This window comes from Alosa pseudoharengus, unplaced genomic scaffold, assembly GCF_046254945.1.
Source record: "Alosa pseudoharengus isolate Yale_2024_CS ecotype anadromous, Long Island Sound unplaced genomic scaffold, YU_APseudo_1.1 YU_APseudo_1.1_scf_4, whole genome shotgun sequence".
Lineage (NCBI taxonomy): Eukaryota > Metazoa > Chordata > Actinopteri > Clupeiformes > Clupeidae > Alosa > Alosa pseudoharengus.
The window spans coordinates 26,645,059-26,671,770 of NW_027468774.1; the positions used below are offsets into that span (position 1 = coordinate 26,645,059).

Genomic DNA, 26,712 nt, shown 5'->3' on the forward strand with positions numbered 1-26,712 from the left:
TGTAAGGAGATGGTGGGAGGAGGTGGGCACAGAGGTGGGACTTGAAGGAGGGGGTGGGGTCTGGTGGCACCAGGCCTAAAGTCCAGGGAGGAAGCGTAGAGAGAAGGGAAAAACCCCCCCCCCCCCCCCCCCCATTCATTCTACTAATATGCAGTTCATGAGGTGCACCCCCTCCATCCTACCACACAAGGACAGTTGCCCCCACTTTATATGTGCACACACACGCACAGACACACGCACGCACGCACGCACTCAGGCACACACGCTTGCAGCACAACACACACTGTATTCCAGCGCACGTCTTTGTGCAGAACCGCCTTCACTTCCTGGTAAGTCATTCATAAATAAGGAAAGCGCGCACACACACACACACATTCACAAGAGGGTTTATGAGTGTGCATGGGGAGCAGGGAGGGGGGGGGTGCAATTCCCCTTGGTGGGGTGATTGGTGTCCAATGGTTAGGCATTTCAAAAGTGGCTTGAAAGTAAGATCCATTGGCCAACTACAGCACACTCACCCAATCCAAGAACCCCCCCCCCCCCTCCCCCCCAACACTGTAATACATAATTCCATTAAAAATCCCTCCCCCAACGACATCATCATGGGCAGAGGAGCTAGCCTCCATCTACCCATTTCAACAGTCATTAACAAAAATATATTCTTTGTGAATTGTAGCAGTCTCAGGGTACATAACAAACCGTTTGAAAACTCAAATAAATAAAGCAAAACCATAACTTTACAAGGAAGATATGCATGATGTTTGGATTCATAATATTAATAACAATAATAATAATACTCCACATCACTCTGCAAAACTGAAAACAGAGACTGGTTGACGGAGAAAAAAGAAAAGAAAAGAAAACAATAAAAAGTCCATTGCATTAAATCACTTGCTCTTTAATATTTCACCACTTTTTAAAATCTTAAAAATATCTCCTAAAAAAGGCAAATACTCCTCTCCACCCAACCCCAAAAATATTACCTGTGTTTTTCTCTAAGGGAGAAAAATTTCCCCTCTCTTTGTACACAATTGGCAAAAGAAAAAATATATATATTAACAGCAATAACTTACCATTCATTTATTTTATTCATTCATTTGACATTTTGATTTATTGTAGCATCTCCCATAGGAAGGTCAGTTCGTTGTGTTTATATTGAAAACATTAAATAATAATCTTTGTACTGATTTAAAAAACAAAACCCCCCAAAAAACCTAACACTGTCCACTCCCTTGTGAGGCGTGTTCTGGGAGCACCTCAATGCTACATGATGTCTAAGGAGTTGTGATTCATATTGGCGTTGAGGTCCTGGCTATTTCCTGATAGCATGTCCGGTCCTCCCGGCCCGTGCAGTGCCCCCATGCTGCTCAGCTGCGACAGCATGGCGTTCTGATCTGACCCAAAGGGGCCACCGTCCATGGGGTTCTGCTGCTGCTGAGGGTTCTGTTGGGGTGGCGGGACCACCATCCCTGGGTGGTGCTGGGTCAGGTGCGAGGGGTGCGGCGACCCAGTCTGGGTCTGGGGCGAGATGTGGTGCGGGGAGGGCTGAGGCTGCATGCGGGGCGAGGGGCTGGAGTGTGGCGGCTGCGAGTGTGGCCGCGGCGACGGCTGCGGCGAGCGCACCTGGTTGCTAAGCGACGTGGAGAGCTGCTGGCCCTGTAGATGAGGAGACTGGGACATCTGCTGCTGCTGCTGCTGCTGTTGTTGCTGCTGCTGCTGCTGCTGTTGTGGGCTCATGGGATTGCTGTGCTGGGCGGGTGACCCCCCAGCCAGGTGCTGCTGCTGCTGCAGGAGCCGGTGCTGCAGGGCCTGCTGGAGGAGGGCTTGGGTCTGCGGGCCGGCCTGGCCGCCCGGCTGCTGGGGAGGCTGCTGCGGGCCTCCCACTCCTCCTCCGCCTGGACCTCCGTCAGCCCCCTGCAGCATGGCGTTCTGCTGCTGCTGCTGCATCTGGAGCCTCTGTTGCAGGGCTGCGGTGGCCGCCTGCTGCTGCTGCTGCTGTTGAGCCCCAGGAGGGAGCTGTTGGCCACCAGGGGGCACTTGCATGCTCCCAGGCTGGCCCATGTAGCCCTGCGGAGGCTGCTGCTGGGGGGGCTGGGGCTGCTGGAACTGAGCGTGGTTTGCCATCTGCTGCTGCTGCTGGGCCTGCTGCTGCTGTTGTTGTTGCTGCAGGTGCCTCCTCAGTAGGAGCTCTCGGAACTGGGGGTTGTTGGCCATGCTGACCATGGAGGGTCCCTGCCCTGGGATGCCCCCTTGTTGTTGTTGCTGCTGCTGCTGCTGTTGTTGTTGTTGCTGCTGCAGGGCTGCCACTTGCTGTGGTAACATGGGTCGCTGTTGTTGCTGCTGCTGCTGCTGCTGCTGCTGTTGTTGTTGTTGCAACTGCTGCTGCTGCAGTTGGGCTATCGACTGCATGCCAACACCCTGACCTAAGTGTATCCCACCTTGGGGAGCGCCTGCGCCAACAGCGCCCGGTTGGACGCCCATGGCTCCAGGTAGCCCCTGGGGTCCCGCTCCTGGTTGTCCACCAGGGGGCGCCCCACCGGCTGCACCACCTTTGTATTTGTAGACTCTTTGCTTGATGAAGGCAGCCATGAGCTGGGGGTTGGAGCGCAGGATGTTGAGCACCTGCTGCTGCTGGAGAGGGGAGCTTGGGGAGCGCAGGGTCCGGAGCAGGTCCTGCAGTGCCCCCTGGGGGAAATTCCCAGGACCTGCACTGCCACTTGCGCCCCCCTGCATCAGAGGGTTGCGCCCGGGAATCTGCTGCTGCGGTTGTTGTTGCTGCTGCTGCTGCTGCATCTGTTGTTGCTGCTGAGCGGCCACTATTCCCGGCTGTGCCATCTGGCCCATCATGACTGGCCTCTGCTGGGGTGGCATGCCCTGACCGGCCCACTGCTGCTGGGGAGGCTGCAGCTGAGGACCCACCCTGGGCTGGAGGGGTACCTGTGGCGGTAGCTGGCCCTGGGAGTTGGGCTGCATGGGCTGGCCCTGCTGCTGCATGGGGCCGGCGCCCACCATCATGCCAGGCGGTACCTGCTGTTGCGGTTGCTGCTGCTGCTGCTCCAGATGAGCCCTGGCTGCAGCAGCCTGGGGGGGCAAGCCCTGAGCCGCCACCATCCCCACCCCAGGGTGGGGCATCCCCATCTGGCCTGGGGCCTGTTGGGGGTGGTGGGGATGTGGGGGCATCATGCCACCCTGGGTGGCCTGTCTCAGGATCTGAGCCTGGGCCATCTTCCTCTGGGCGTCGGCCACCTGCTGGATCTTCATTGCGATCTCCACGGCGGCCGGAGGAGGGCCCGAGGGAGGCTGCTGTTGCTGTGGTGGCTGTTGGGACATGGGTGGCTGGCCAGGGTTGGGCAGATGCGGGGGCGTCTGCTGCTGCGGCAGCTGTGGTGGTGTCGCCGGGCCTAGCCCCGGTTTACCCTGGGTCTGGGCGCGAGGGGACGAGCCGGGAGCTCTCGGCCCGTAAGGAGCCATATTGTTGGGGTGCTGCATCTGCTGCTGAGCCTGCTGTGCCGCCTGCTGCTGCTGCTGTTGCTGCTGCTGCTGCTGCTGTTGCTGTTGCTGCTGCTGCTGCTGCTGTTGTTGTTGTTGTTGCTGCATGGCCATCTGTTGCTGCGGTGAGTTCATCATGCCGCCGCCTCCGCCGGGCATCTGCTGGAACTGATGGTGCATAGGGTGCTGGGGCATCCCACCTTGCTGGGGCATCGGCTGCTGTTGCTGCCCACCAGGTGGCCCCCCGGACATGCCGCCCACGCCAGGCTGGGGCAGGGCGGGCATGCCGGTCTGCGTGGGGGTCTGTGGAGTGGGCGGCTGAGTACCGACGGACGTGGGCGTGCTGGGCCCCGTTGTGCCGTTGTTTCCAGGAGAAGGGAGTCCCCCAGGCGGGCCGCCAGGGCAGGGCTGCCCGGCCCTCTGCATGGTGGCCATGCGCCGCCGCAGCATCTGCGCCTGCTGGAGCCGGTGCTGCAGCTGCTGCTGCCGCAGCTTGTGTTTGATGTTCAGGCAGAAGGGCACGGGGCACTTGGCCTCCTGGCAGTGCTTGGCGTGGTAGCAGCACAGCGCGATGAGCTGCTTGCAGATGGGACAGCCGCCGTTGGTCTTGCGCTTGCAGCCCTTGGTGTGCTGCACCACTCGCTTCATCTTCTGGCACGAGGGCAGCGAGCAGTTGGCGTTGCGGCACTGGCAGGCGTGCACCAGCGACTGGATGCAGCGCTGGATACTCAGGCGGCGGGAGTCGCTGGGGTTCTGGGTGGAGGCGGCTGCTGCGTTGTTGCTCTCGTCGTCCAGACCAAGCCCGAGCTTCTCCATTTTGTGCTCGTGGCCCTTGATGTTGTAGCATTTCCCGCAGAGGTCGTAGTCCTACACAACAAAACAGAACAAATTAGTGTGAGAAACAAAATATTTACACATCAGATAATACTGAATCTTCAACTACAAACTTTGGATAAAGTACACATTTCCTGGTCGAATAACTTTCAGAGCCCTCTGCAAGTGTGTGTCTTTTTTTCTGAGCATGAGCAAACCATCTTCACCCTCTGTAAAAAAAAACTTCCCCTCTCCTACCTCGCAGACGGTGCAGTGGAAGCGCGTCTCCACGTGGTGCTTGCACTCGTTGCAGGTGTAGACGAAGCGGTCCTGGCTCTGGTTGTGCAGCTCCACCAGCATGCACATGGAGCTCCACTTGGAGCGCCGCATCGAGGAGAACTCCAGGTGCTTGTCGCGCGCCAGTGTCAGGAAAGCGTCGCGCCCGTCCATCAGATCGCACGCCATCAGCGGGTCTGGGTCCGAAATGGGCGGGAGGGAGTTGGCGGTGGGGCCAGCGATCAGCCGGATCACAAAGAACACCTGTAGGGAAAGTCAAAGGGTTAAACATTGGCACTGGACCCCAATCACTAAGCTTAATAATTAATTTGGGAATCAACGTTGATGTTCCTAATTGCACATCGAAGCCATTTTACTACATGTCTCACTAATGAGTTTGAGTAAATGGGGTGTTAGAGCCGTTTTCTGGTCTATTACAGTATGCCAAAGATATTTAAACTGCACACTCTAAAACTGATAGTTCCGGTCTTTGATTGTGATTGGCTGAATCACGTTCGAACAAACACAAACATAAACATACACCTTGACCGCATTCCGTTCTATATTACTGCGCTACCATAACTTGATACAAAAGTTAAAGCAGCTGCGTCTCGACATTGCTTGGCAACCATTCAGGTAGAGGAAATATATTTCTTGGCGGAAGAATGATTATCTATGAATAAATAGTTACATTTCTCGTTGCTTTGCCTTTACTTTATGAAACTTTGCCAGCTATTTATAGCAACAGTTTTAGAAAAGCAATAAGCCACTCGAGTCCGTAGGTTACACTGATTCTACAATGGCTAAGGGCTCCACTAGCGCGTCGTGCCTAACAACGCTCCTTAGCCGTTGTAGAATCAGTGTAACCTATGGCCTCTCGGGGTTTATTGCTTAAATCTAACACTCTTATCATACAAACCTGGGAATAAAAGATATCATATCTGTACAGTTACATTATAGGGGTGTCACGATTCTCCAAATCCTCGATTCGATGTAATTTTCGATTTTAAAGTCACGATTCGATTCGATTTTCGATCTAATTTAAATATTACTATTAATGCATTCCTTATATTTTATTTACTCTTTTTGGCCTTTTCCTTTTTTTTTTCGGGGGGCTTTTATTTTGAAACCGTTCCAACCGCGAGGTTGTAATGTAAACAGAACTAACTTTAGTCTAAAACAGAGACGTGAACATAGTAAAATGAAACAACACAGAATGTTAATTTGATTGTTTCAGCACACTCCGAAGAGACCCAAGGTTAGTGTTCATGGAATATGTACTTATAAATGTGCATTTTAAGCCTTAAAGTAACTTTGGACTGTAATTAGACCATCTTTTCACTTTTCAAGTTGAGTAGGCTAAGTTAGTTTTAATTGACGTGAATGAACGAATACTTCCACACCGGTGATTTCAAAGTAGCAAGAGGGGCTTTGATTTCGGTAGGTTGATGTGTAGGCCTATATTTTAACTGGCTGCAGCCTAAAATTAGAGGAGTGTTGACGCTGCAGTTCAGCCCGTGCATGTGTGTTTGTGCGTCTTGCCATACATGCTGAACGTGACATTGGGGGTGTGGCTGCATCGTCGATTCTACTTTTAAGTCCGAAGTTCGAGATTGAGATGTAATTTCGATCGATTTCGAAATAAAATCGAAATCGTGACACCCTTATTACATTAGTATTGGTAATTCTTACAGGGAGGCTATCAGTTGCACTGATGGCATCACTTAGTATACATTAGGCATATGTGCAAGAATAATGAATAATAATGAATAATACTTATACTTAAGTGTAAGATAAATACTAGTACAGACCTGACAACCTTGAAGAAGTTTTTGAGTACCACCTCAAGCCGAGAAAAAAAATCTGCTCACATCGGCCTTCATGCATGTGGCCAGAAACAGACAGCCAAACATGCAAGAAAGGCCTTTTTTTAAGTCAGATATCTATCTAAATTTGAGACAAACGTGTTCCAGAAAATGCAAACAGAATCTTTTACAGTATCTCAATTTCAGTACTTTGACAGTCTGATCTAAGAAAAACACGTGTTGATGTGGATATGTTGTCCATTTTCTTTTATTAGTCTCTGTTCTATAATCACTTTCTCTCTCTCTCTCTCATTCTCACAAGTATCGAACACAAAACACTTTACCTCTTTGTGCTTCTCCATAGTTGCATACAGCTTCTGTGAAAGGTCATTAGACACATTAGGCATGCCCGGCTTCTTCTTGTTGGCTCTGCTCAGGCTACTCTTATTCTTGCTTGTCTTCTTGCTGTTCTTCTTCTTGGCATTCTTGCTGTCCCCTTTGGTTGCCTAAAAGTGAGAGACAGCATGTTTTTGTCAATCGAAGGGGAAAAGTTGTTATCATTAAATGTTATGGGATTTGACGCTTTTGTCCAAAGCGACTTACAAATAAATCACTACAATAGTTAAATTAACAGTTTAAAAAGTTGCTAAGACTACATTAAGGAGAATAGCAACATTAATGCATCAAGGCAATCAATAGCCTAATGAAAAGAAACATATATTATACTACACTATATACTATACTATAATATACAAACCATAACTCATAAGAAATGCTTAATTAACTAAGTGCATGCTTAACAGATATGCCTTTAGACCCCTCTTAAAAGACCCAAAATGTGTACAAAACATGTAGGTCAACAATCAAAACTCTCAAACACTCCATCCATGTCTAACTCACATCAATGCTCTCACTGGAGGTGCTGTTCTCCTCCCTTTTCCTCTCCTCCTCCTCCTGCTCCAGCTCCTTAATGCTCTCCTCCAGCACATTGGGCCAGAAATCCCCCTCAAAGTAGGGGAGCTCCTTGGCACTGGTCAGACGGTCCTCAGTGGCCTGTTTGAAGATGTCCTACACAAAAAACAAGGGATGACCAGTCAGTGGATTATACTAACATGTGGGTAGTAACAGCTCACATCGACAACAATATGTCTCCAATTTGCAAAACATGTCACCATTATTCAAGGAATATTTCTGTAGGTAGATTGGTCAATATGACAAGAACTCAATTTGTCATTCCTGCTAGCTGCACAGGCCAATTTGGAAACCTCACCAAAATGTAACCACTTTTTAATAGGCCAATTCCAATCACGTATCCTGCCAAAATACATCACTATCCAAACTAGCATGCTATGCAAGTCTGTTGGCTTTTAGTTCTTTTAATAGTTTTGAAAAGATTTGAAAACTCCATATAGCCTCTTTCTTGGTTCACAACATAAACATACACATAGCCCACCTTGTAGTCATGAACGATACGCTCAGCAACAGCCTTGTCCAGCATCTTCTTGTACCACTCCTGCAGGCGTTTGGGCTTGGGGATCTTCTGGTCCATAGGGTGACAATGGAAGATGTAGTCGTCGCCCTCACTGGGCGGGCACGCCCAAATGTGCCCCGTGGTGAACCTGCGGTCACACAGCATAGTTAGAAATGTACAGGTCCAAAACATCAGGTTTGAAATGTAGAAGGTACAAATGCCTATGCCAGACAGATGTATAACAGATGTAACCAGTTACAAGCTAGTTACCGCTAACTAACAGGTTTGTGTAGCAGTGGAATGAGGTGGTGGGTTTATGGCAACAATCAAACTAGTTTAAGATCATTGAGATTGCTTACCCAAGCCTCCTGACATACTCCAGGTACCCAATGAGAATTTCATGGTAGACACCTGTTCTCAGGTGACGAGGCTGAAAAAAGTGCACACTGTCCAGGTAGGAGATATACACCCGCCTACACAAAAAAAAATGAAAGAAAAGACACCAAAAAGAGGTCAGGTTATACAAGATATGAACTACGAGTGAGCTGGTTGTCAAACTATTCCCCTCTAACATAAAGACAAATGGGATTTCTGTTATTAAACTGATTTTACAGTGCAAATACTGATGTTTTACTCTTCATGAAAGACCCATTTCTTATGCACAGTAAGTCTCATATTAAAATTCTGGAGGGGTCCTGACCTCTGGTTGGGGGGAGGGCAGTCTGAACCGTACTCCTGCACGTGCATGCCAAAGAAGCACACGTCCACACCGTCAATGTCCTCAAAGGCAAAGAGAGCTTTGGTCCTGTAGGGGAAGGACTCCGACATCTCACCGCTGTCCACAAACCTGTGCGGGTCAACAGATAAGCGTTACTGCCACCAGCTAAAAGGAAAGGTCATCCAAAGGTCATCCAAAACCCAGGTTAGTATAAGAAAGCTATGCTCTGACCCTTCTCCATCACTGAATGAGTTATTCCCAGTACCATCAGACGCCTACTATGGGAGGCCTTTAGAACCCAAACTATGAGGGAATTCATCAGCGAGGGAGCCTCACCTGGCCTTCATGCCGGGCTTCACCTCCACCACCTTGTCCGATACATGGACAACACGGATGGTGACTTCACCGGCTGTCGGCGCCATATCCCGGTGGTTGTGCCGCCTCAGGTAGTCATTTACCCGTCCCTCAAGGAAGCAGCCCAACTTAGTCTGGGGCAGCCCTGCAGACGGAGAGGGAACAGCCGGAGAAATGAGAAATAAAGGAAACAGACTGTCGAAGGACACAACGTATGACAAAAGCCAAGTGATGACTACTGGAGCAGGTGCCAGTAAATAGCTATCTATTCAGCTGCCAGAAACATAGTTTGTCAGTTTGTCATTTCATCATATGGAAGAATGCATAATAAGTTTTGTTTCCATGTTGTGATTTGCTATAAAAAAATCCCATCCCAGTCCCTGATTTTGAGCGCCTCCACTTACTTCTGGCTGCATACTTGTTCTCCTTTCTCGTCTTATTACATTTCTTGAGACAGCTGTCACACACAAATCTGTTGAGAGTGAGGGGGAAGTGGAAAGAGAAACACATGATTAGAAAGCACACAAACATGGTACACAGCTTTTGATTTCATCAACTCAACTGACGCACAACAAAGTGTTCTAGACTAATTTGACCCTGATGGACCTCCACCAAGTCTATTAATTCCGTATATCGGGAGACCTCAAAGGCTGTTACCCTGCTTACCCCCTGGCTGCCACTGAAGTATGTAGCCAAAAGCCATGCAGGCAAAAACCATGCATTTATGGCACGCAAAGGAAACATGCAGTTCGGTCTGCTTCCTAGTTCAACTACACAACTTGTTTGCTATGGTCCAAAAGAGCCAAATATAGCCTAAAAATCTAGACATGCCCTAGCGGCGTGAAAACAAAGAAGATAGATGTTGCTGTTGGTAGCTACAACTAGCTCCGGTAGGTACAACTAGCTCCGCTGGTGGGAAAACGCATGGGACTCATGAGTTGTAGCGCGGTCCTATTGCGTGCAGAGGGAATTTGAAAGACAACCGATTATCCCGCCCTTCGGACTGAGCACTGCCAACGGTGAGTTCCCAGACCCTACATTTTACAGTTTTTCTCAGTCGCTTTGGTGCTTTTCTCAGATCAGAATGAAAATTCTCATAACTATTAGTTCATTTAGTCATTTTTGCACATCATAGTAGCAATTTCTCCATCCTCTGAACAAATTGCAAATGCTTTTGGACATGTATCAGTTGCTTTGTCATGTTAGTCAAAATGAACTATACTTGGGCAATTCCACGGAAAATTAACTTTTTGTCACATCCATAACGCCAGTGAAATGCCTTGGCATTTGTATGATGTGAATGATAATTCATTTTTTGTGCATTTTTTCTCATGTACATTCTTCAGCCAAAAATAGCAAATGCTCAAATTTCATGTAATCATTCACATCATACCATACCATCACATTTTATTGGCGTTAGGGATGTTACAAAAAACATAATTTTCCATGGAATTGCCCACTTATGGATGCTGTATAGTCGTTCCCAATAAAACTAATAGTGTTCATTTCATTGCTTGAGTCATTACATACAAAATTGGTGAACTAGTTATCAAATTCTGTCACAATGCTGTAGAATTGCAAAGAGCATATACAGTAAAAATGTGAAACGTACATATTCAGTGTCTTGTACTCACTTACTCTCCTAACTACAGCAATTTCTAACTTTACTGTAGTTTTCAAACGGCTGTACAAGTACTGTATAGTGCTGTCTTGAGTATATTCAGGTAGTGTCACCGAGTTCTGACCTTTTTTTGCATGGGAAAACACTGAGAGAATAAACTGCCATAATGAAAACATGACAAAGCCATTTGACTATCTTGTTCATAAACGATGGTGTCAAGACTTCTCATTTTGATGACACCGGCAGTTTCATTGACATAAATACTTGCTTATGAGGAATGGACTATCCATTTTGAGCAAGTGACGTGCTTTTGCAGGTTATCCACTAGGTTTTGCAGTTTGCACTAATTGTTTTGAGAAATGCATTATATGGAACGGACATTAAACTTTTTTACCAGATCTACTTCATAGGTGTCCCGCCATAGAGAATTAATAGCCACACTACCAGCCAATCAAGAGTATTGTTTGTTTCTGGGGGATAATACTACGTAACAATTAACATGAATCCTTATACAACTCACCCTGCTGGCCAAATTGTGTCATTGTGCAAAATGCAGATCTGGTGCATTTTACGACCACAGTCAGTACATTCAACAAGTCTGAGGAGAGAGGGAGGGGGAGAGGGGGGGTATTAGAAAAGTGTAAAATAGGAGACAAGACATTCTGCAGAGATCCACTCCTGCCATGACTCAAAATGTTTTACAATGTGTTCAATACGTTAACAATGACATATAAAGGAAACATTGGATAATATCAACGGCAAATATTGTCAGAGCACATACAATTCAGGGTCCAACGTGTCATTCTTCTTCCTCTGAAACTGCTCTTTGTTGATGGACCTGTGGATAGAAAGAGACAGAGAGGGACAGTCGGAGGACACAGACAGACAGAGGCCCAGCAGAGTGGGTTAACAAAGTTAGACTCGCCACATTGGACATCTGCATTACAGGCTCACTGGTGGACCAGCAGGGGGCTCTGCATCGCAGATGGAGAACTGCAGAGAACATTTTTCATTACAACATCAACATGCACCACATTTCAAAGAGATGCATTCCACATTTGAACACTTGAAGTGATAAATACATTGCTGATAAAGACAGTGAACATAAGAGAAGGGAGTGTTAGAGAGAGTGGGTACTCACGTCTGAGGCTGGGAGGGGTCGTCTCCCAGGGAAACGCTCTCGCCCTGGATTTCGTTGAAACACTTCTCACAGAAGTGGTACCTGTCAGCAAGAAGCCCATATTTTGGTGAACTACACCGTTTGCCACGAGCACAGCCAATCACAGAGAAGGCACACGGAAGTAGCCACCAATCAGGGCAGGACAGGGCGGGGCAGAGCGGAGCAGGCCAATGGGCAGGCACACAGGAGGAGCAGAGGGCAGGGCCGTCGTCGTAGGGAGCAGCCAATCATGATGCAGCATTTTTGTGTGGGCAGATTGTGTTTGGATAGCGTGTAAATTTCGGAGCGGATGATTGGTCACACCATAGCAGGCCAATGCAGACATCACAAGCATTAAAAAAAGGAGGGAGAGAAGGGAAGAAGGGGGAGGGGGAGGGTAGAATGAATATTTTAAAAAGTGTGAAAACCAAAATGTTATGGACGAGACATGAAAGACAGACCGACAGACAGAGAGAGACAGACGAGGGGGGGTGGGACGGTAGGACCAGGGAGGCGGAGACATCTCAAGCATCCCAGATAACATGGAGCAGAAAGCCAAGCCAAGCACAGATCAACCTCCAGACATCCACATGGCCAAAACAACAAAAAAAGGAGATTATGGCAACAAGGTAACAGGTGGAAAAAAAGTTAGGGATGTGGAGGAAGAACAATTGGTGCAACAGCGACCCATCATCCTCTCGTGCCATTTTAGAAGTGGGTCCCCACTTACTTTAAGTAGCATTTCTGTGGGAGTTTGGTCATGTAACAGGACATGTGTAATGTGTAATGCTCAGAATACATTCATTCTGCATCACTGAAATAGAGTTCCATTAAACTACACTAAATTTTAACTGATCTTTCTTGAACAAATGTCTTAATTAAATCACATCACACATCAGCTTTCTTCTTCTTATTATTATTATTATTTTAGTTGAATTTAAGTGCTTGTGGTAGCAGTCATGGGATACATTATTACATGATAAGGCATATAATTTATTTTCAAAATCTTGGCAAAAATAAAATCCACGCAATGTGCTCTGAAGCTGCTACCACTATAGTTTTTTTTTTTAAATCTCACATGAAGAGAACTCACCTAAACTCAAACAATACATTTGTCACTCATGCTCTCGCTCTCCATCATTTCCAAGTAACTATAAATTCCCATCTGTTAACTTTGAAGGTGAACTTCAAGGTTTGGGGGATTTGATTTCTATGCCACAGATGGTGTTACCTGAATTTACCATGCACTAATTTTCACTCTTAACTTTTTGACATTGTAAAAATACTGTACAATCTCATGTTTCCTCTGACTTAAATCTGACTTAATTCCGTAGACCTACTCTGTTAGCGAGTGTAGGTCTCAACATGCTATAATAATGTCTCCTTAACGACACCTGTCGTCTTCATAAGATAGGATATTGCATAGACATTGTTTGCACTGAAATACACATGCAGCCTTAAGTTTGCTAGAGAATCGGATGATCTCTGTTGTGCCTAGCAACAAAACAGAACTATGATTTGTTTGAACCATTATATCTAAGGCTGGGCATACGTTTATTTACATCACCGGGCAAATAAAACAAAGATTGATTGAAAGTTAATGAAACACATTTTTCTCAATCCTAAAACAATTGCTTGTCACGTTCCTTAATGTAAACCAATACCACACCTGCTACATCATCCCAACACATTCACATGCCATTTAATGTGTAGGACTAGGGACCCACTTTAAAAATGCCACTGTGTAAATGAAAATGGTAGGAAACGTGATGTAAGGTGGGGTTGTGCATCACTAATGATGAGAGGCTACCAGTCAACCCAAGATCACCCGTGATCAACACAATGCAACATTCACATCATCTCACATGTTTGGGGACATAAGTCAATGTAAAAGGACTAATAAAAAAAAAAACAAAAAAAAAACACAAGCATTGGACAACCACTACTGTATGGAAAAAGATCTGAAACTAATTTCTTATTTATAAGCTCTGCAGGACTTGCACGTGTTCTAGTCTGGGGCTATAGGGTTCTAAAATGATTCTACTCTTCACTCACCTGTTTTGGTAGCTGAAGTAGGCAGCATCTCGTGGGATGGTGCACAGCTGCTTCCCGTAGCAGCAGAGGGTTTGTGGGGAAAACTCCAGCTGAGGAGAGAGGCCAGGGAAACGACATTTAAGGGAGTGCTTAAAATCAACCTTTACTCAAACTCTGGATCACACACCCAGATTAATGACACACACACAGACCACAAGTAAACCAACTCTCTATTAAAGGATAATTCCGGTATTTAGCACTTTGAGTCCCTTTTCTGGTTTGTTTTGGATGAACTAGAGTGGTGGACATTTTGACGATGGGTCCGGTCTCGACTTTCTGACTCGTTTTGAATAGCCTTTGACTGTTTCAGAGTGGCTGGCTATGGGCATGCACAAACATGTCCTTAAAACAACCCTTAATGTTCGTTTTTTAAAACTGTCCAACTCACCGAGTGGTTAGTGATGTTCGTTGATGTTCCGAAACAAGTAGCATAGCAAAATACAGTTTCTGTCATGTTTTATTTGGCATTTTGTAAAATCCCATTGATTTCTGTTGGATGACTCATTACTCCTTGATATCACTGCGCTACCGGAAACGGGGTCTGTTTATATTTGGTTGTAGTCTATCCGAGAGACCTTCTTTTACGGTCTATGCTATGCTTCAGACTCAAATATTGAGCGGAAGTTTATACACGGTTGTGAGGTATCTGAAAAAAATAGTTTCACAATAGCAAATAACACGGATTGAAATCATACATTGCGCCGGTATATTTGTTTTTAATAATCAACGAACACCACTAACCACTCAGTGAGTTGCACGGTTTTAAAAACGTTAAGGGTTGTTTTAAGGACATGTTTGTGCATGCCCATAGCCAGCCACTCTGAAACAGTCAAAGGCTATTCAAAACGAGTCAGAAAATCGAGACCGGACCCATCGTCAAAATTTCGGTGTCTGTCCACCACTGTAGTTCATCCAAAACAAACCAGAAAAGGGACTCAAAGTGCTAAATACCGGAATTATCCTTTAAAATAAGCACACAAACATAAAAAAAACAATACTACAAACAGTCACTCAACAAATACACACACACACACACACACACACACCTTCCTCCCACAGCAATAGCCCAGGCTCCGCATCACTGGGTCGATCTCCTGCTCGAAGACCTCTGCCAGCTTGGAGCAGTACTTGTAGACGCGCGAGGTCTTGCGGTTGTAGAGCCAGGCGTTGTTGAACATGAGCCAGATGTCGTCCACGTACTGCCAGGGTTCCTGGTACTGCCCCGTGTCTAACTTGCGCTTGATGGTGGACAGGTCCATGGGGTTCTTGACTATGTCGAAGTAGTCCTGTGGAGGACGGGCCGCCAGTTTAGGAGCAGGAAGAGTCCAAAGGAGGGGGGGAGGACGACGAGGAGGATTGGCGGTCAGAGACGGGCGACACAGCAGTGGCGTAGGAACACGGAGGAGGTCAGTAGGAGGATGAGGAGGAGCGGAGGAAGAGGGGCAGCAGCCGGAGGTCCACAGCGAGCCAGAGCAGAGGAGAGAAGAGGGTGCAGGGGGACAATGTTGAGGGCTGCAGAGAGGTTCGTGTGCAGACAAAAAAACATGACAGCTTCTCCCTTCCTCACACAACTCTGCACCCCTCATTTCTATTCCTTGATCTCTATCCTTGAGCATGAGCGAGCACACACATGCATACAAGCACATACCAGTGAGCACACACACACACACACACACACACACACAGTGCAAAGGGGGAAGGGGGGGCAATGAGACATAGGGTCTCTGTTCATGAGCAATTAAACACAGGTTCACATTCATGATGCTTGAGAGGTAGACTGAGGACAGGAACAGCACAAAGCATTACTGACTTGCAACACTGCTTTGTACTGTACTTTAATGGGATTTGGGATTTTGTGGGGGGTTGAATAAGGACACAAACACGTCAGGGTGCAAAGTTGAGGGGACTGGATACACAGTAGGTTTACAAAAAATAAATAAAAAAAGCAACACTACAAGAACAAGCAACGCACATTCAGCTTGATCACAACAGGAGAACATTAGGAGCAAAAGAAACTGACCCCCCCACCCCAACAGGTATGACTGCTGGGACAATGGAGTGTAATGGAGTGCAATTAAGAGACCTGCAGATTTGTATTCAGATTGTTATCTGCTTTGGAATTCAGCCAGAATATATAATATAGCTGAAGGTGGTGACCATAATTTAGGAACCAAAGGCTCATTTGTGCCAATTCTTACTGCAGCTGTTGACTGGGGTCTTTCATTCAGGTGTGAAGCGGCATGCCAAACCAAGAGTGGATCAAAGATAAATAGGAGATCTGAATAAAGAGACCGTCTATACCAGTGTTGTAGTCAAGTCACTATGCCTCGAGTCCGAGTCCAGGTTCGAGTCGTCAGTGTTCAAGTCCGAGTCAAGTCCAAGTCATTAAAAAAAAATTCCAAGTCAAGTCCGAGTCGAGTCCACTACTCATCCGAGTCAAGTCCGAGTCGAGTCACTATTGATCCACGTCGAGTCCGAGTCGAGTCCCTATTGATCAAGTCGAGTCCAAGTCCAGCACTAAAGTAAGCATAGCCTGTCATTCCATTTTTTTCCATTGCAGATGAAATCCTTAAAAGCAAAACGGACAATCTTCTGTCTCCAAGCAGGGGTGCCATCACTTGTGTGAAAGTAGTATTGCCAAATTTCTTGCCAAACCCAATGTGTTGTATTTTTTATATCGGAGAGAATACCATACCATAGCTATACCATAGACTATAGGCCTACTCATAATAAATGAGCAATCCACATCCCAATCACACAGGCCATTAAGTCACATTATGCTGTTACTGACTGCTTACAATTGTATAGGCAGTGTTGTAGAAGTTCATACTTCACAAGAGCTAGATGAACGTTGGAGTAGGCCTATTTTGTAAGAGGTAGTGTGGATCATAAAAGGGCATTTTTTTAAATTCTGGCTGTTAAATAGCCTACACAATTTTAGCGCAGTTTGGGAGGGACAGAAACAGAGCAGGGCCCGTCTTGGTAGCTTCTTTTTGACTCCCGTGACGTGAACATTGGCTACCGGCAACTGCATAATTATGTTATCACTTCACTGACACTATGGAGACATATTTCACGTCAACAACAGAGATGAAAACTAGCTTTAGGTTAACGAAGATGTAGATCATCTGCCTAATTAATTTATTTGTGCAACAGGCCACGTTCATTTCAGCGAGAGGAGTGAAATAAATGTTTTTTAAGCTGCCATCGCCATACTATTTGCTACGATATTCACCTGTTAGAAATAGAACACGTTGCTATTTCCTTTTTTTCGTGCAGTGGATTAGGCTATCAAATCGCTCGTTTGAACAGTAACATTAATCCATTTCATTCGTGGTTTTAAATATAGGCTAGTTGTTTCTGGCCTACCCACGAGAGGTTCAGTTTGTCAGTTTCACTTGCGCAGACATGTAGGCCTACATTGACACTACATGGACACTCTACTAGGCAATTTAATGTTATGCTTCTATATTTTATGACACCAAAATTAAGAAGTATGCTATATCTTGATCGGGAAAACGTTTAGTTTATTTTTCTTTCATCCGATAATAGCCTGCTGCAAATTAACAGACAGAAGCACGGCAGGGCACGCCCCGAATGAAAATGAATGAATGGAACCTCGCTTCTCGCGTGAGTCAGGGAAAACACTGTTCACCAAGTCACGATCAGCTATCCAGCAGCAGTGTGTGTTGTTTAGCCTAGGCTGAGTGTAATCTTAGGTAATGTTATGTCATGTATGAGAACTAATATTGCCTGGCAATAGCCTACTACATTGAAATAGCGGCGGCCATATCTCCAGGCATTTTGGTGTTAAAGTTAACGTTAGTTTGCTTTGCATGTGAACATGATGTGACTTGCGATGTAGCCTACGACATGAAGCAGAAGCCTAACATTCCCTTGAACTAAAATTAGTGTTACGAATAATTTAGATATTAAAATCATATAGCAAATTATAGCCTAATGACATACTACAATTATAGCCTTATGATATATTACAAAAAAGTCGAGTCCTCGACGAGTCATCGCGAGTGCCAATGCACGAGTCCAAGTCCAAGTTCGAGTCATCAGTGCTCAAGTCCAAGTCAAGTCACGAGTCTCTAAATTTAGCTAATGACTCGGACTCGAGTTCGAGTCTCGGACTCGAGTACTACAACACTGGTCTATACACTGACTGAAAAACAACTCAGAAGCAGTTTTGTCATTTATTTAACTCAGATATAATTAAGGGCACTGGAAATCCATTGCTTTAACAGGAAGGGATGACAACTGCACATAGTGCTGCTGTGATCTAGTCAGACAGAACACAGCAAAATATTTTAAGAATATAAAATTTGGGTACCCCTCAGAAGATTGCCACACTTCTTCACTCCAAAATGAAAACTGATCACACTGCAACACATTACTGGTGCTGACATGTGCCACTTAGCATTGTGCATTAGCTTAAACAACAGAAAACAAGCAATGGATCAAAAGGCAACTTGACACATTCAAAAACATTCATAGACACCTAAGCAAAAATGAAGCTGTGGAGCAGATGCATTTGTTTAGCTTGAGCAGTCCTGAGGACAGACACCCAGCACTGTCCTCAGCGTAGAGTAGGAGAGCACTCAGAATAGACATCTCAGTAATCAATTCTACGAATGTATCAAATAGACACTTCAGCAATCGTGGGCTTTATTATTAAGAAATGATTGATTCATTATTTCTGAAATAGCTAGGGAGGCAAATTTAGTCAAACAAATGCTCCATCCATTGCTTCATTTGACATAGATAAAGCAAAATTAAACAACAAGAAAATGAAAACTACAATGATCAGCAGTGAACTGGAGGGGAAAGCATGAAGGACTGACATGCACACATAAACATGTGCATGCAAACACACACACACACACACGTACACACACGTGCGCACGCACACACATACGCGCACACGCACACGCGCGCACGCACACACACACACACACACACACACACACACACACACACACACACACACACACACACACACAGCAGTTCTTAAGCATACTCCTTTGGTGGGACATAGCAAGCAGCAGCACATTCACACCCTGAGACTACACACCACTTACTCTACTTCTGTGCTTATGTCATGAGGGTGAATACCGACACAGTAAGGGACGGGGTAGGGAGGAGACAAACAAGTGGAAAATGGCAACCAGTTGCAGAGAAGAAGAGTGTGACAGTCTACGTGTTTTAGGAGGGGAAGCAAAATGGAAGGCAGCGCAGTCCCTTACCAGGTTAGTTTTGTTACTAGTTCGAATACGTACGGGTATTCCCAGTAACTGGGGGTCTACAGGCTGACGGAAGGGCAGAGACTCGGGATCCTGCCGGTACAACGCCTCCAGGGTGGGCATGAGTGCCTGCCGAAGCTCCTCCGGCTTGAAGACTTCGGGTGGGGGAGGGAGAGAGAGAGGTGGGAAAAGAGTTCAGAATAAATCACAGCTGTTTTAAGGCTTTGTCCAGAAATAAAAATGGAGGACTAGGTATGCATTCTCACTTTGATGAATAATGAGCTGCTACTGAAAACTGGCTAGGCACCAAAACATAAACATGGCACAGCACAGCCACCCTATCTACGTGACAGACGACTGAATCACTGTCTGTGATTTCAAGCACAGATTTCCAAACCACTCTTTGGAGGAGCTGTGGATGGATGAGGAGAGCTGGTCATACTTTTCTTCTTGCTCTGGGCAGCAGCGGGGGAGCTGTTGGCACCGGCGGCGCCCGGGCCATCCTCTTCCTCTTTGGGTTCGCTCTTCACCTCTGGCTTCCGGTCCTCGCCGGAAGCGATGGACGTCTCCATAGGCTCTGCCTTACAGCCGTCAGAGGGCTCCTCCTTTTTCACCTGGGGGGTCAAGATCAACACCGACTGGTCAGCCTACAAACTCATGGCCAAGACTCAGTCACAGTCAATGGCAGTAACCTCATAGTCTCAGTCAAGATGTTACATGCCTTTTCAAAATAGGCTTAGATAGATATCAAGATGTTATATACAATGCATCTCAGTCATTTCATATACACATATATACATTCATTAAACGTATACATATTATATACACCATTAATTTGCATCAAATATAACCTCTACTCAAGCTTCAGAAAAAAAGGAAACTAATACCGTAGCACTGAAGAAGCCTGGTTTTGTGTTGGCTCTCACCTCCGGCTTCTCCTCAGACTTGACCTCGTGCTTCATGCCCATCTTCCCCGAGGGCTTCCCCTCCGACTCAGCCTCTTCTTCCTCCTCGGCCGATGGCTGCTGCTTCACCTCCATCTTGGGCTCGAGCGGCGCGGGGGCGTCGGAGGGGGGCATTTGGGAGCTGTGGTCCACGCTGCTGACGGAGGCTGGCGTGGAGACCTGCCCGTCGGCCGTCAGAGAGGACTTCTGAGAGAGCTGGAGGGGTGGGGTTACAGAGAGAGAGAGGGAGGTTGCAGAGAGCCTCAGAGGGAAACGGCTACAATGATTGAACTAGGGCCAAGAGGTTGACAAAAGGAGGCATGCTTGAGGGTTGCTACCAAATAAGTAGAGAAAACAATTTATATTACCCTATATTGATTAGAAATGCAACGGTTTGTGGGCCACAATAACGATACGGTTTCGTTATTTTAATATAAAAAAAACCCACTGATATAAACAATTAACTACATTTTGCCTATAGACAAATATGGTAGTGTGACTGACTGACTTAGTTTGAACAAAGCAGTCGAAAACTACCCTATAGTTAGACAAAAAACTATCAGTGGAGAGAGCTGGGGCGCCCCTGTGTCAATCTATTTTAAATTTCGCTCAGCCGAAGTCCCGCCCCTTCCGTTTGCCACCATGGGACCTATCCGGAAAAATTATGAACAGTAGTGAAAAGAGCAATTATTTATGGCAAAAGAGAAATTATTTCCCGGTCCGTTTCAATAGAATTCCTAGGCGTAGCCTATGACATTGTAATATTTTTTACATTGTGACGGAATCCTGAGGCAGTAACCAAATACTAGGGGTGCACCGATCTGATATCGGATATCGGCCCTGATATTGACAAAATTTGGAATTGGAAAAAGAGCAGATCCATTGGCTGATCCGAATTTACTTCAACTTCAAAGACTGAGCCGTGACACGCAACCAGCCACTTGCCACTAGACATTTCTTCTGGTGTTTGTCATTACCTCATTGTCTTTACAGTCTGCCCATCATTATATTTCTGGTTTACCATTCATTATTTTATTAACCACCATTTGTCATCGATTAATTACAATCTTCATGTGTTTTTTTTGCATTTTTAGGCAGGTTTAATGTGTGACGGTCAACACAATTACTCAAACCAAACACATTGTCATTTTCATCTCTTATCTGTATAAACTGTTCCAGGTATCAAGAAATTAAATTTTTACACTAGCTGTTAAAAACTTTTTTAAAACTAATTTATTAGTTATCACGGGGAAACCGAGGGACCGTACCACTACGGGTAAATAGAGGGGTTTCGTGGGTGAAACCATTTTGGCATTTTGGATTTTTATCGGCACAAAACTGGTTTTGGTGGGAGAAAGTTGTTATGTATTTATGTGTTTTATGTTTGCTTGTTATATTTATTATTTAGTAACAACTGTGAACTTGAACTTGAATGCTGTTCCAAGTTGCTGCTGGTTCACAATTATTTATTTTTAATACTAATAGTAGTAGTAATAATAATGATAATAATATATTATTAAGTCATAATACATGACATTTATATTTAAGTGTTATTTTTTTAGATTTTGTCCTAGGAAAGTAATGTTTAGTCTTTTCCACATGATGGTTTATTAATTTAATTATGGTATCGGATCGGTAATCGACCGATACACAAAGCCCAGGCCCAGCTTTTATCATTGTTTTAACGCTTTAGGTGCGATGCCAAGCTACCGGACGAATTTCCATGAAACGTGGGAACCAATTCAACTTCCTAGTTTCACTTTAAGTACATTTGAAAGACATGCCTTGGCAGCGAACAACATCTATTTTTTTATATTTTAAACGCAAATTGTTGCTGACAAGCGACAGTGAGAGAAACAGATTCTCATTGCAGGCTACTAACAACCATACCTGCAAACTCAGAAGGGCTGAAAAAGGTGACATATTTCCGAAAGACGCCCCCCCGCAGGCTATGCGTAACAGAAAGTGAGAGCGATAAAGCCCACCCTCAGAAACAACTGATTGGTAGGTCTTCAAAAATATCAAAAATCAAAGAGAGGCCAATCACTTCCTATCAATCTTGCATGAAATCGACGAGTCTCACTCCAGCCCCCCCCCCCCCCGAAAAAAACTCTTTGGATCTACACGATTCACGTGAATGACATATTTTGATTCAAAACCGGCGATTTTCGCCAAAAGGTGACTAGTTTGCTGGTATGAACAACGAATCCGGCTGGGCGATAGGCCATCATGTTAAAAGTGCCCGCATTTGTTGACTGCATTAGCAAAGTATGCCTAATGCTTGTAGGCTGTAGTCCTAGCCTACTTTGTTTGTTTAAACTTTACAGTCTTCCGTTTGTACTGAAATTCTAAATATTCCCTTATAGTGGAGGACAGACGGCGGGACCTTATCAAAGTTAGTGTCTCTGTTTCTTGCTAAGGTCCAGTCCAGTCCATTCACGTTGGAGCAGTCAGCTGTTGTTTGTCAAACTCATTTGCTTACAGAGCGCAACATATCAGGCCTTTGCTACATCAGCAGGGAAGCACTGATAAGTTGCAGAGGTGAGAGGGCCCATGCACTGGTTCTCTGGAGGTGTGAATGTCTAACATTCATGTAGTTTGCAGCACAATGATAAACGTTTACAAATCATAAACAAACCATGGGGGCGTATTGTTTGGTACGATAATACACCGTATACCGTTGCATCCCTAATATTGATATATTATTTATATCTACCCATTGAAAACCCATGATATCAACAACAAACCATCAATACTAACAAATCTGCAGGTGTTCTAGTAAGGCTGAAATATGAATGGACTATAAATGAATGAGGCAACCCCACGACCCAAAGGGCATTTTCTCTTCCTCACCGGTGTTCGCGGGTGCTGGTTGGGCATGTGAGAGTTCTGCGCAGGCAGAGACGGCACCATCCCCGGCTGGTGGCCTCCATTGGCACCGCCCCCGAGTGTCTGCTGCTGTTGCTGATTGTTTTTCTCCGCTCCCATCCCTGGCGCCATTGGCTGAGCCATTGGCGGCTGCTGCTGCTGCTGCTGCTGCTGTTGCTGTTGCGCTGACGGTGGGACGGAGGGCGGGTTTGGCGTATGAGGCTGCGGTGTCTGCGAGCCCGGGTGGGCGGGAGTAGTGGGGCGAGGGGTCGGCGTGAGGCTGCGCGGAGAGGGCGAGCTCTGGCGCATGGGCGGGCAGTGCCCATGCGAGTTGGGCTGCGAGGACGGTGCCATGCTAGAAGGACCACCTCCGGGCACGCTACCGGGCAGCATGGAGCCCACAGGTGCCCCGGGGCCTGGGCCCGCTCCGGACACCGAGCTGGGCTGCCCGACTGGGCTGCCCACAGGGAGGGAGGTCGGAGTGGGCATCTGAGCCTGCTGAGGGAAAGGACACAAGGATGACCATCATCAATGAACAAATGATTCAGCTGGACACAACGACCACAATAAAGTCTCCAAATACAGGCTTATGATGTCTCACCTGAGTCATGCCAGGCTGTGGCCCCGACTGGCCCATACCTACTGGGCCAGCGTTGAGGCCGCCATTGGAGCCTGGAAACTGCCCAGATGGGAGGTACTGATTCTGCATCTGGGCCACGTTGGGCTGGCCCATCCTTGGGCTTCCCCGACCCATCTGAAGACAGCAGACAACAAGCGGGTTAGAACAACATTTAGAGATCATACGACACCTCTACCGGTTTTGCAGCATATTGCAAACATACACAGGCCTAAACATCGAACTTTGTGATCGGAAGCACAGGCACCAACTAAAATCTCATTGACTGAGTAAAATCATTTTGAAGCATACGTGTGTGTGCATGCACTATACACTGAATAGTGAAGCAAAGAACCAAAGGCATCTGCTGCTTCACACCTCTGACCACTTTCCAAAGCAATTACATTACATTACTTTTAAATTCATTTGTGAGAAGGTGAAATAACAGACACTCATTAAATTCCTTTTTCCCCAAGGTGACACAAGCCACTTTAATTGTTGCATCAGATGAATCAAAACAAATGCGGTGCCAACCTGATTGAGCGGACCTCCCATGGGTAGTGGGGGCGTCGACCTCGGCCCGCCCCCCTGCATCGCCATCTGGTTGAACTGATTCATGGCTGCAGAGAGCAAAGAGGAGACTATATGAGCCACGCTCAGGACACGCGAGCAGCACAATGCAGCCTTTCTTCTCCTCCGTCTGCCCATCGCTCACATTCACTCACTCAGTCCAAAGGAGCTACTTCTATGAAACGACCACTAAAGCTGCGGCATGACAGAAGCTGTCGACAGGCTGCATTGCTTGAATGAGTTTTCTTGTTGGCAGCCGTGTACTGGCAGAGGAGGGGGGGGATTGTCGGGGAGCGGCATTAGCCATCTCAAAATGGGGCAGACAAAGCGCCACTTACCTGCAGGGTTCTGCATACGGCTGACCATCTGATTGGGTCCCGCTGGCTGGACAAGGGAGGGGTCTGCATGGGGTCCGTCTGAGGAGAGACCAACAGAGGCAGAGAGAGAGAGAGAGAGAGAGAGAAAGAGACAGACAGACAGACAGACAGACAGACAGACAGAGAGAGAGAGAGAGACGCACAGGAGCAGAGAAATACAATCAAAACCAAGAGAGGAGAGACCAACAATGAAGACAGTGAGACATTTTTTTCTCTTTATACCACTGCTTGGTGTGCTGCACTCAATTAACATTGATTAGCATAAATTAACTTGAGGTATTTGCGCACCAATGAAAAACCTCCACTTTTTTTGTCCCTTTTCACACTTTTAGATCAATTCGCCAAACTCGCTGTAAAGTTTAAATGAACCATCATGTTGCGACAGAGATACAAACTAGCGATCTGATCTGAAGAGTTCAGAGCAGAGCAAAAGTGTTAACATGTCAGTACACATTACACTGCATTTGGAAAGCAGTGATTTTACAAAGCCAAGTCAACAGAATCCTGGAATATTCTTGCTTGACAGGTATAAGCCTAACGACTGGGGTTTGGCCATTACAGTCATCAATTTCAAACTATTAACAGGAGTTTGTCCTGGTAAGTTGATGAAAGAGTCGATGTGTGGCAGAAAGAAGTAGTTCTAAAAACAAGTCAGTTTTAGAGACCAAGATGTGTACAGTAAATCAACATAATGCAGGTGTGGTATAAGCAACTAGCCTGACGAGCCAGACCCACATTAAAATGTAGGGTCTGGGGACTCACCGTTTGCAGTGCTCAGTCCGAGGGGCGGGATAATCGGTTGTCTTTCAAATTCACTCTGCGCGCAATAGGATAGCGCTACAACTCATGAGTCCAATGCGTTTTCGCACCAGCGGAGCTAGTTGGCTAGTTTAAACTTTTGCCAACTTAAAAAAAGCTTAACTCGTGTCACGCTGTTCGCCAACAGCAACATCCACCTTCTTTGTTTTCAAGTAGTAGGGAATTCACGCCGAACCGTTTAAACTTTGCCATCAATCATTATGTTAAGCCCGCCTAACGACTCTATACACGATGTGATTGGCCCTATTGAAGTTTCATTTTTCCAGCTCGCAAGCCAACGGAGAGTTGCTAGACTAGCCCGGGCAGGAAATTAAATTTGCTGCCGCTAGGGTGCGTCTAGATTTCTAGGCTAATAAGCAACAACAATGCAGAGGTATAAGCAGGATAATGGACTCTTACATTAATATTTTACTTTTAGGTTATTTGCACTCCTATGATGTAGTTCCAGTTTTTTGGCCGTATCACACTTGTATATTAATTCGCCGAACTCATTGTGACGCGTCACGTTGCATTAGAGCTGTAAAATACAGACCTTCAGAACATAGCAACATTGTAGCATATGACCGAGGTGGCTTTTAACTAGTTGGATGGCAGTAGGCTAAGTAAAATAGGATGTTTCCTGGGATATTCCCGCTTGACAACAGAAGAGATGGAACTAACGACTGGCCTTAGGCCATAGCAACCATCCATTTAGAACTAGTAACGGCCGTTTGTCCTGCAAGTTGAGTAATTTGTTTCTATGTGTCGGAAAGAAGTAGTCATACAAACAAGACAGTTTTAGCGATTAAAACATTAGAACAGGAAATTAACACAATGCAAGAAGCAACAATGGAATAAGTGGGACTCCACGGCGTTCGGCTCAAAGAAATTAATGCACTTATGAAATGTAACAGCCGTTTTACCACCTCGAACATGCATTTCTTGCTTGATGGTGTTTTAAGCCCCCACCGTCGACTTCAAGGCAGCGCTGCAACCATCGAGTTTAAGGCACCTAACCCTAACCTTAACCCTAACCTTGTTTTAAGCCCACAACGTCGTCTTCCATGCAATGCTGCCTGGAAGACGACGTTGGGGGCTTAAAACACCAAACCGAACGCTGTGTCGTCCACTATCCCTTACGGCTCCTACACACAGCTGCGAGCGTTGCGTTGCTGGAGACGCATCCCATTCACTTTACATGGGCTCACGTCATCCGTTGCCGAACTGAATTGTGGGTCCGTTGCGTCGCGTTTCTCCCGCCGCTCGCGTTGTTCAGCTGTTGCTCCACCGACAGACGGCACCGGCCAATCAAGCCAATCGACTGACAGCACCAACTAATCAAATTACGGTTATACTTCAAGTAATTTGCATAGCTACCGTCGGGAACACCCACTGGCATGCGTTGTCGGAATGCAACTGTGTGTAGGAGCCGTTACTTACACAGCTTATTGTATTTATTATTATTTATTATTCATCTTTTCCTTATATAC

The 26,712-nt window shown here is 46.1% G+C and overlaps 1 protein-coding gene across 7 annotated transcripts in view; it reads right to left on the bottom strand.

Moving 5' to 3' along the window:
- Positions 1-1,140: 1,140 nt before the first annotated feature.
- ep300b (EP300 lysine acetyltransferase b) overlaps positions 1,141-26,712 on the bottom strand; it is a 38,208-nt gene continuing 12,636 nt past the window's right edge. The window contains exons 11-31 of one of the 7 annotated variants that reach the window (XM_076265609.1): positions 24,386-24,463; positions 24,012-24,097; positions 23,463-23,615; positions 22,847-23,359; positions 19,976-20,209; positions 19,492-19,663; positions 19,053-19,204; positions 14,847-15,086; positions 13,762-13,850; positions 11,689-11,769; positions 11,329-11,385; positions 11,068-11,145; positions 9,331-9,398; positions 8,909-9,071; positions 8,555-8,701; positions 8,214-8,327; positions 7,837-8,002; positions 7,284-7,451; positions 6,728-6,889; positions 4,561-4,842; positions 1,141-4,356 (exon numbers count right to left, since the gene is read on the bottom strand). In XM_076265609.1, the coding sequence (XP_076121724.1) occupies positions 1,264-4,356; positions 4,561-4,842; positions 6,728-6,889; positions 7,284-7,451; positions 7,837-8,002; positions 8,214-8,327; positions 8,555-8,701; positions 8,909-9,071; positions 9,331-9,398; positions 11,068-11,145; positions 11,329-11,385; positions 11,689-11,769; positions 13,762-13,850; positions 14,847-15,086; positions 19,053-19,204; positions 19,492-19,663; positions 19,976-20,209; positions 22,847-23,359; positions 23,463-23,615; positions 24,012-24,097; positions 24,386-24,463 (6,296 nt within the window). In that variant the 3' untranslated portion in view covers positions 1,141-1,263. Of the gene's footprint in view, positions 4,357-4,560; positions 4,843-6,727; positions 6,890-7,283; positions 7,452-7,836; positions 8,003-8,213; positions 8,328-8,554; positions 8,702-8,908; positions 9,072-9,330; positions 9,399-11,067; positions 11,146-11,328; positions 11,386-11,688; positions 11,770-13,761; positions 13,851-14,846; positions 15,087-19,052; positions 19,205-19,491; positions 19,664-19,936; positions 20,210-22,846; positions 23,360-23,462; positions 23,616-24,011; positions 24,098-24,385; positions 24,464-26,712 lie in introns of all 7 variants that reach the window. The other 6 variants (XM_076265611.1, XM_076265607.1, XM_076265610.1 and 3 more) reach the window with 6 other exon arrangements.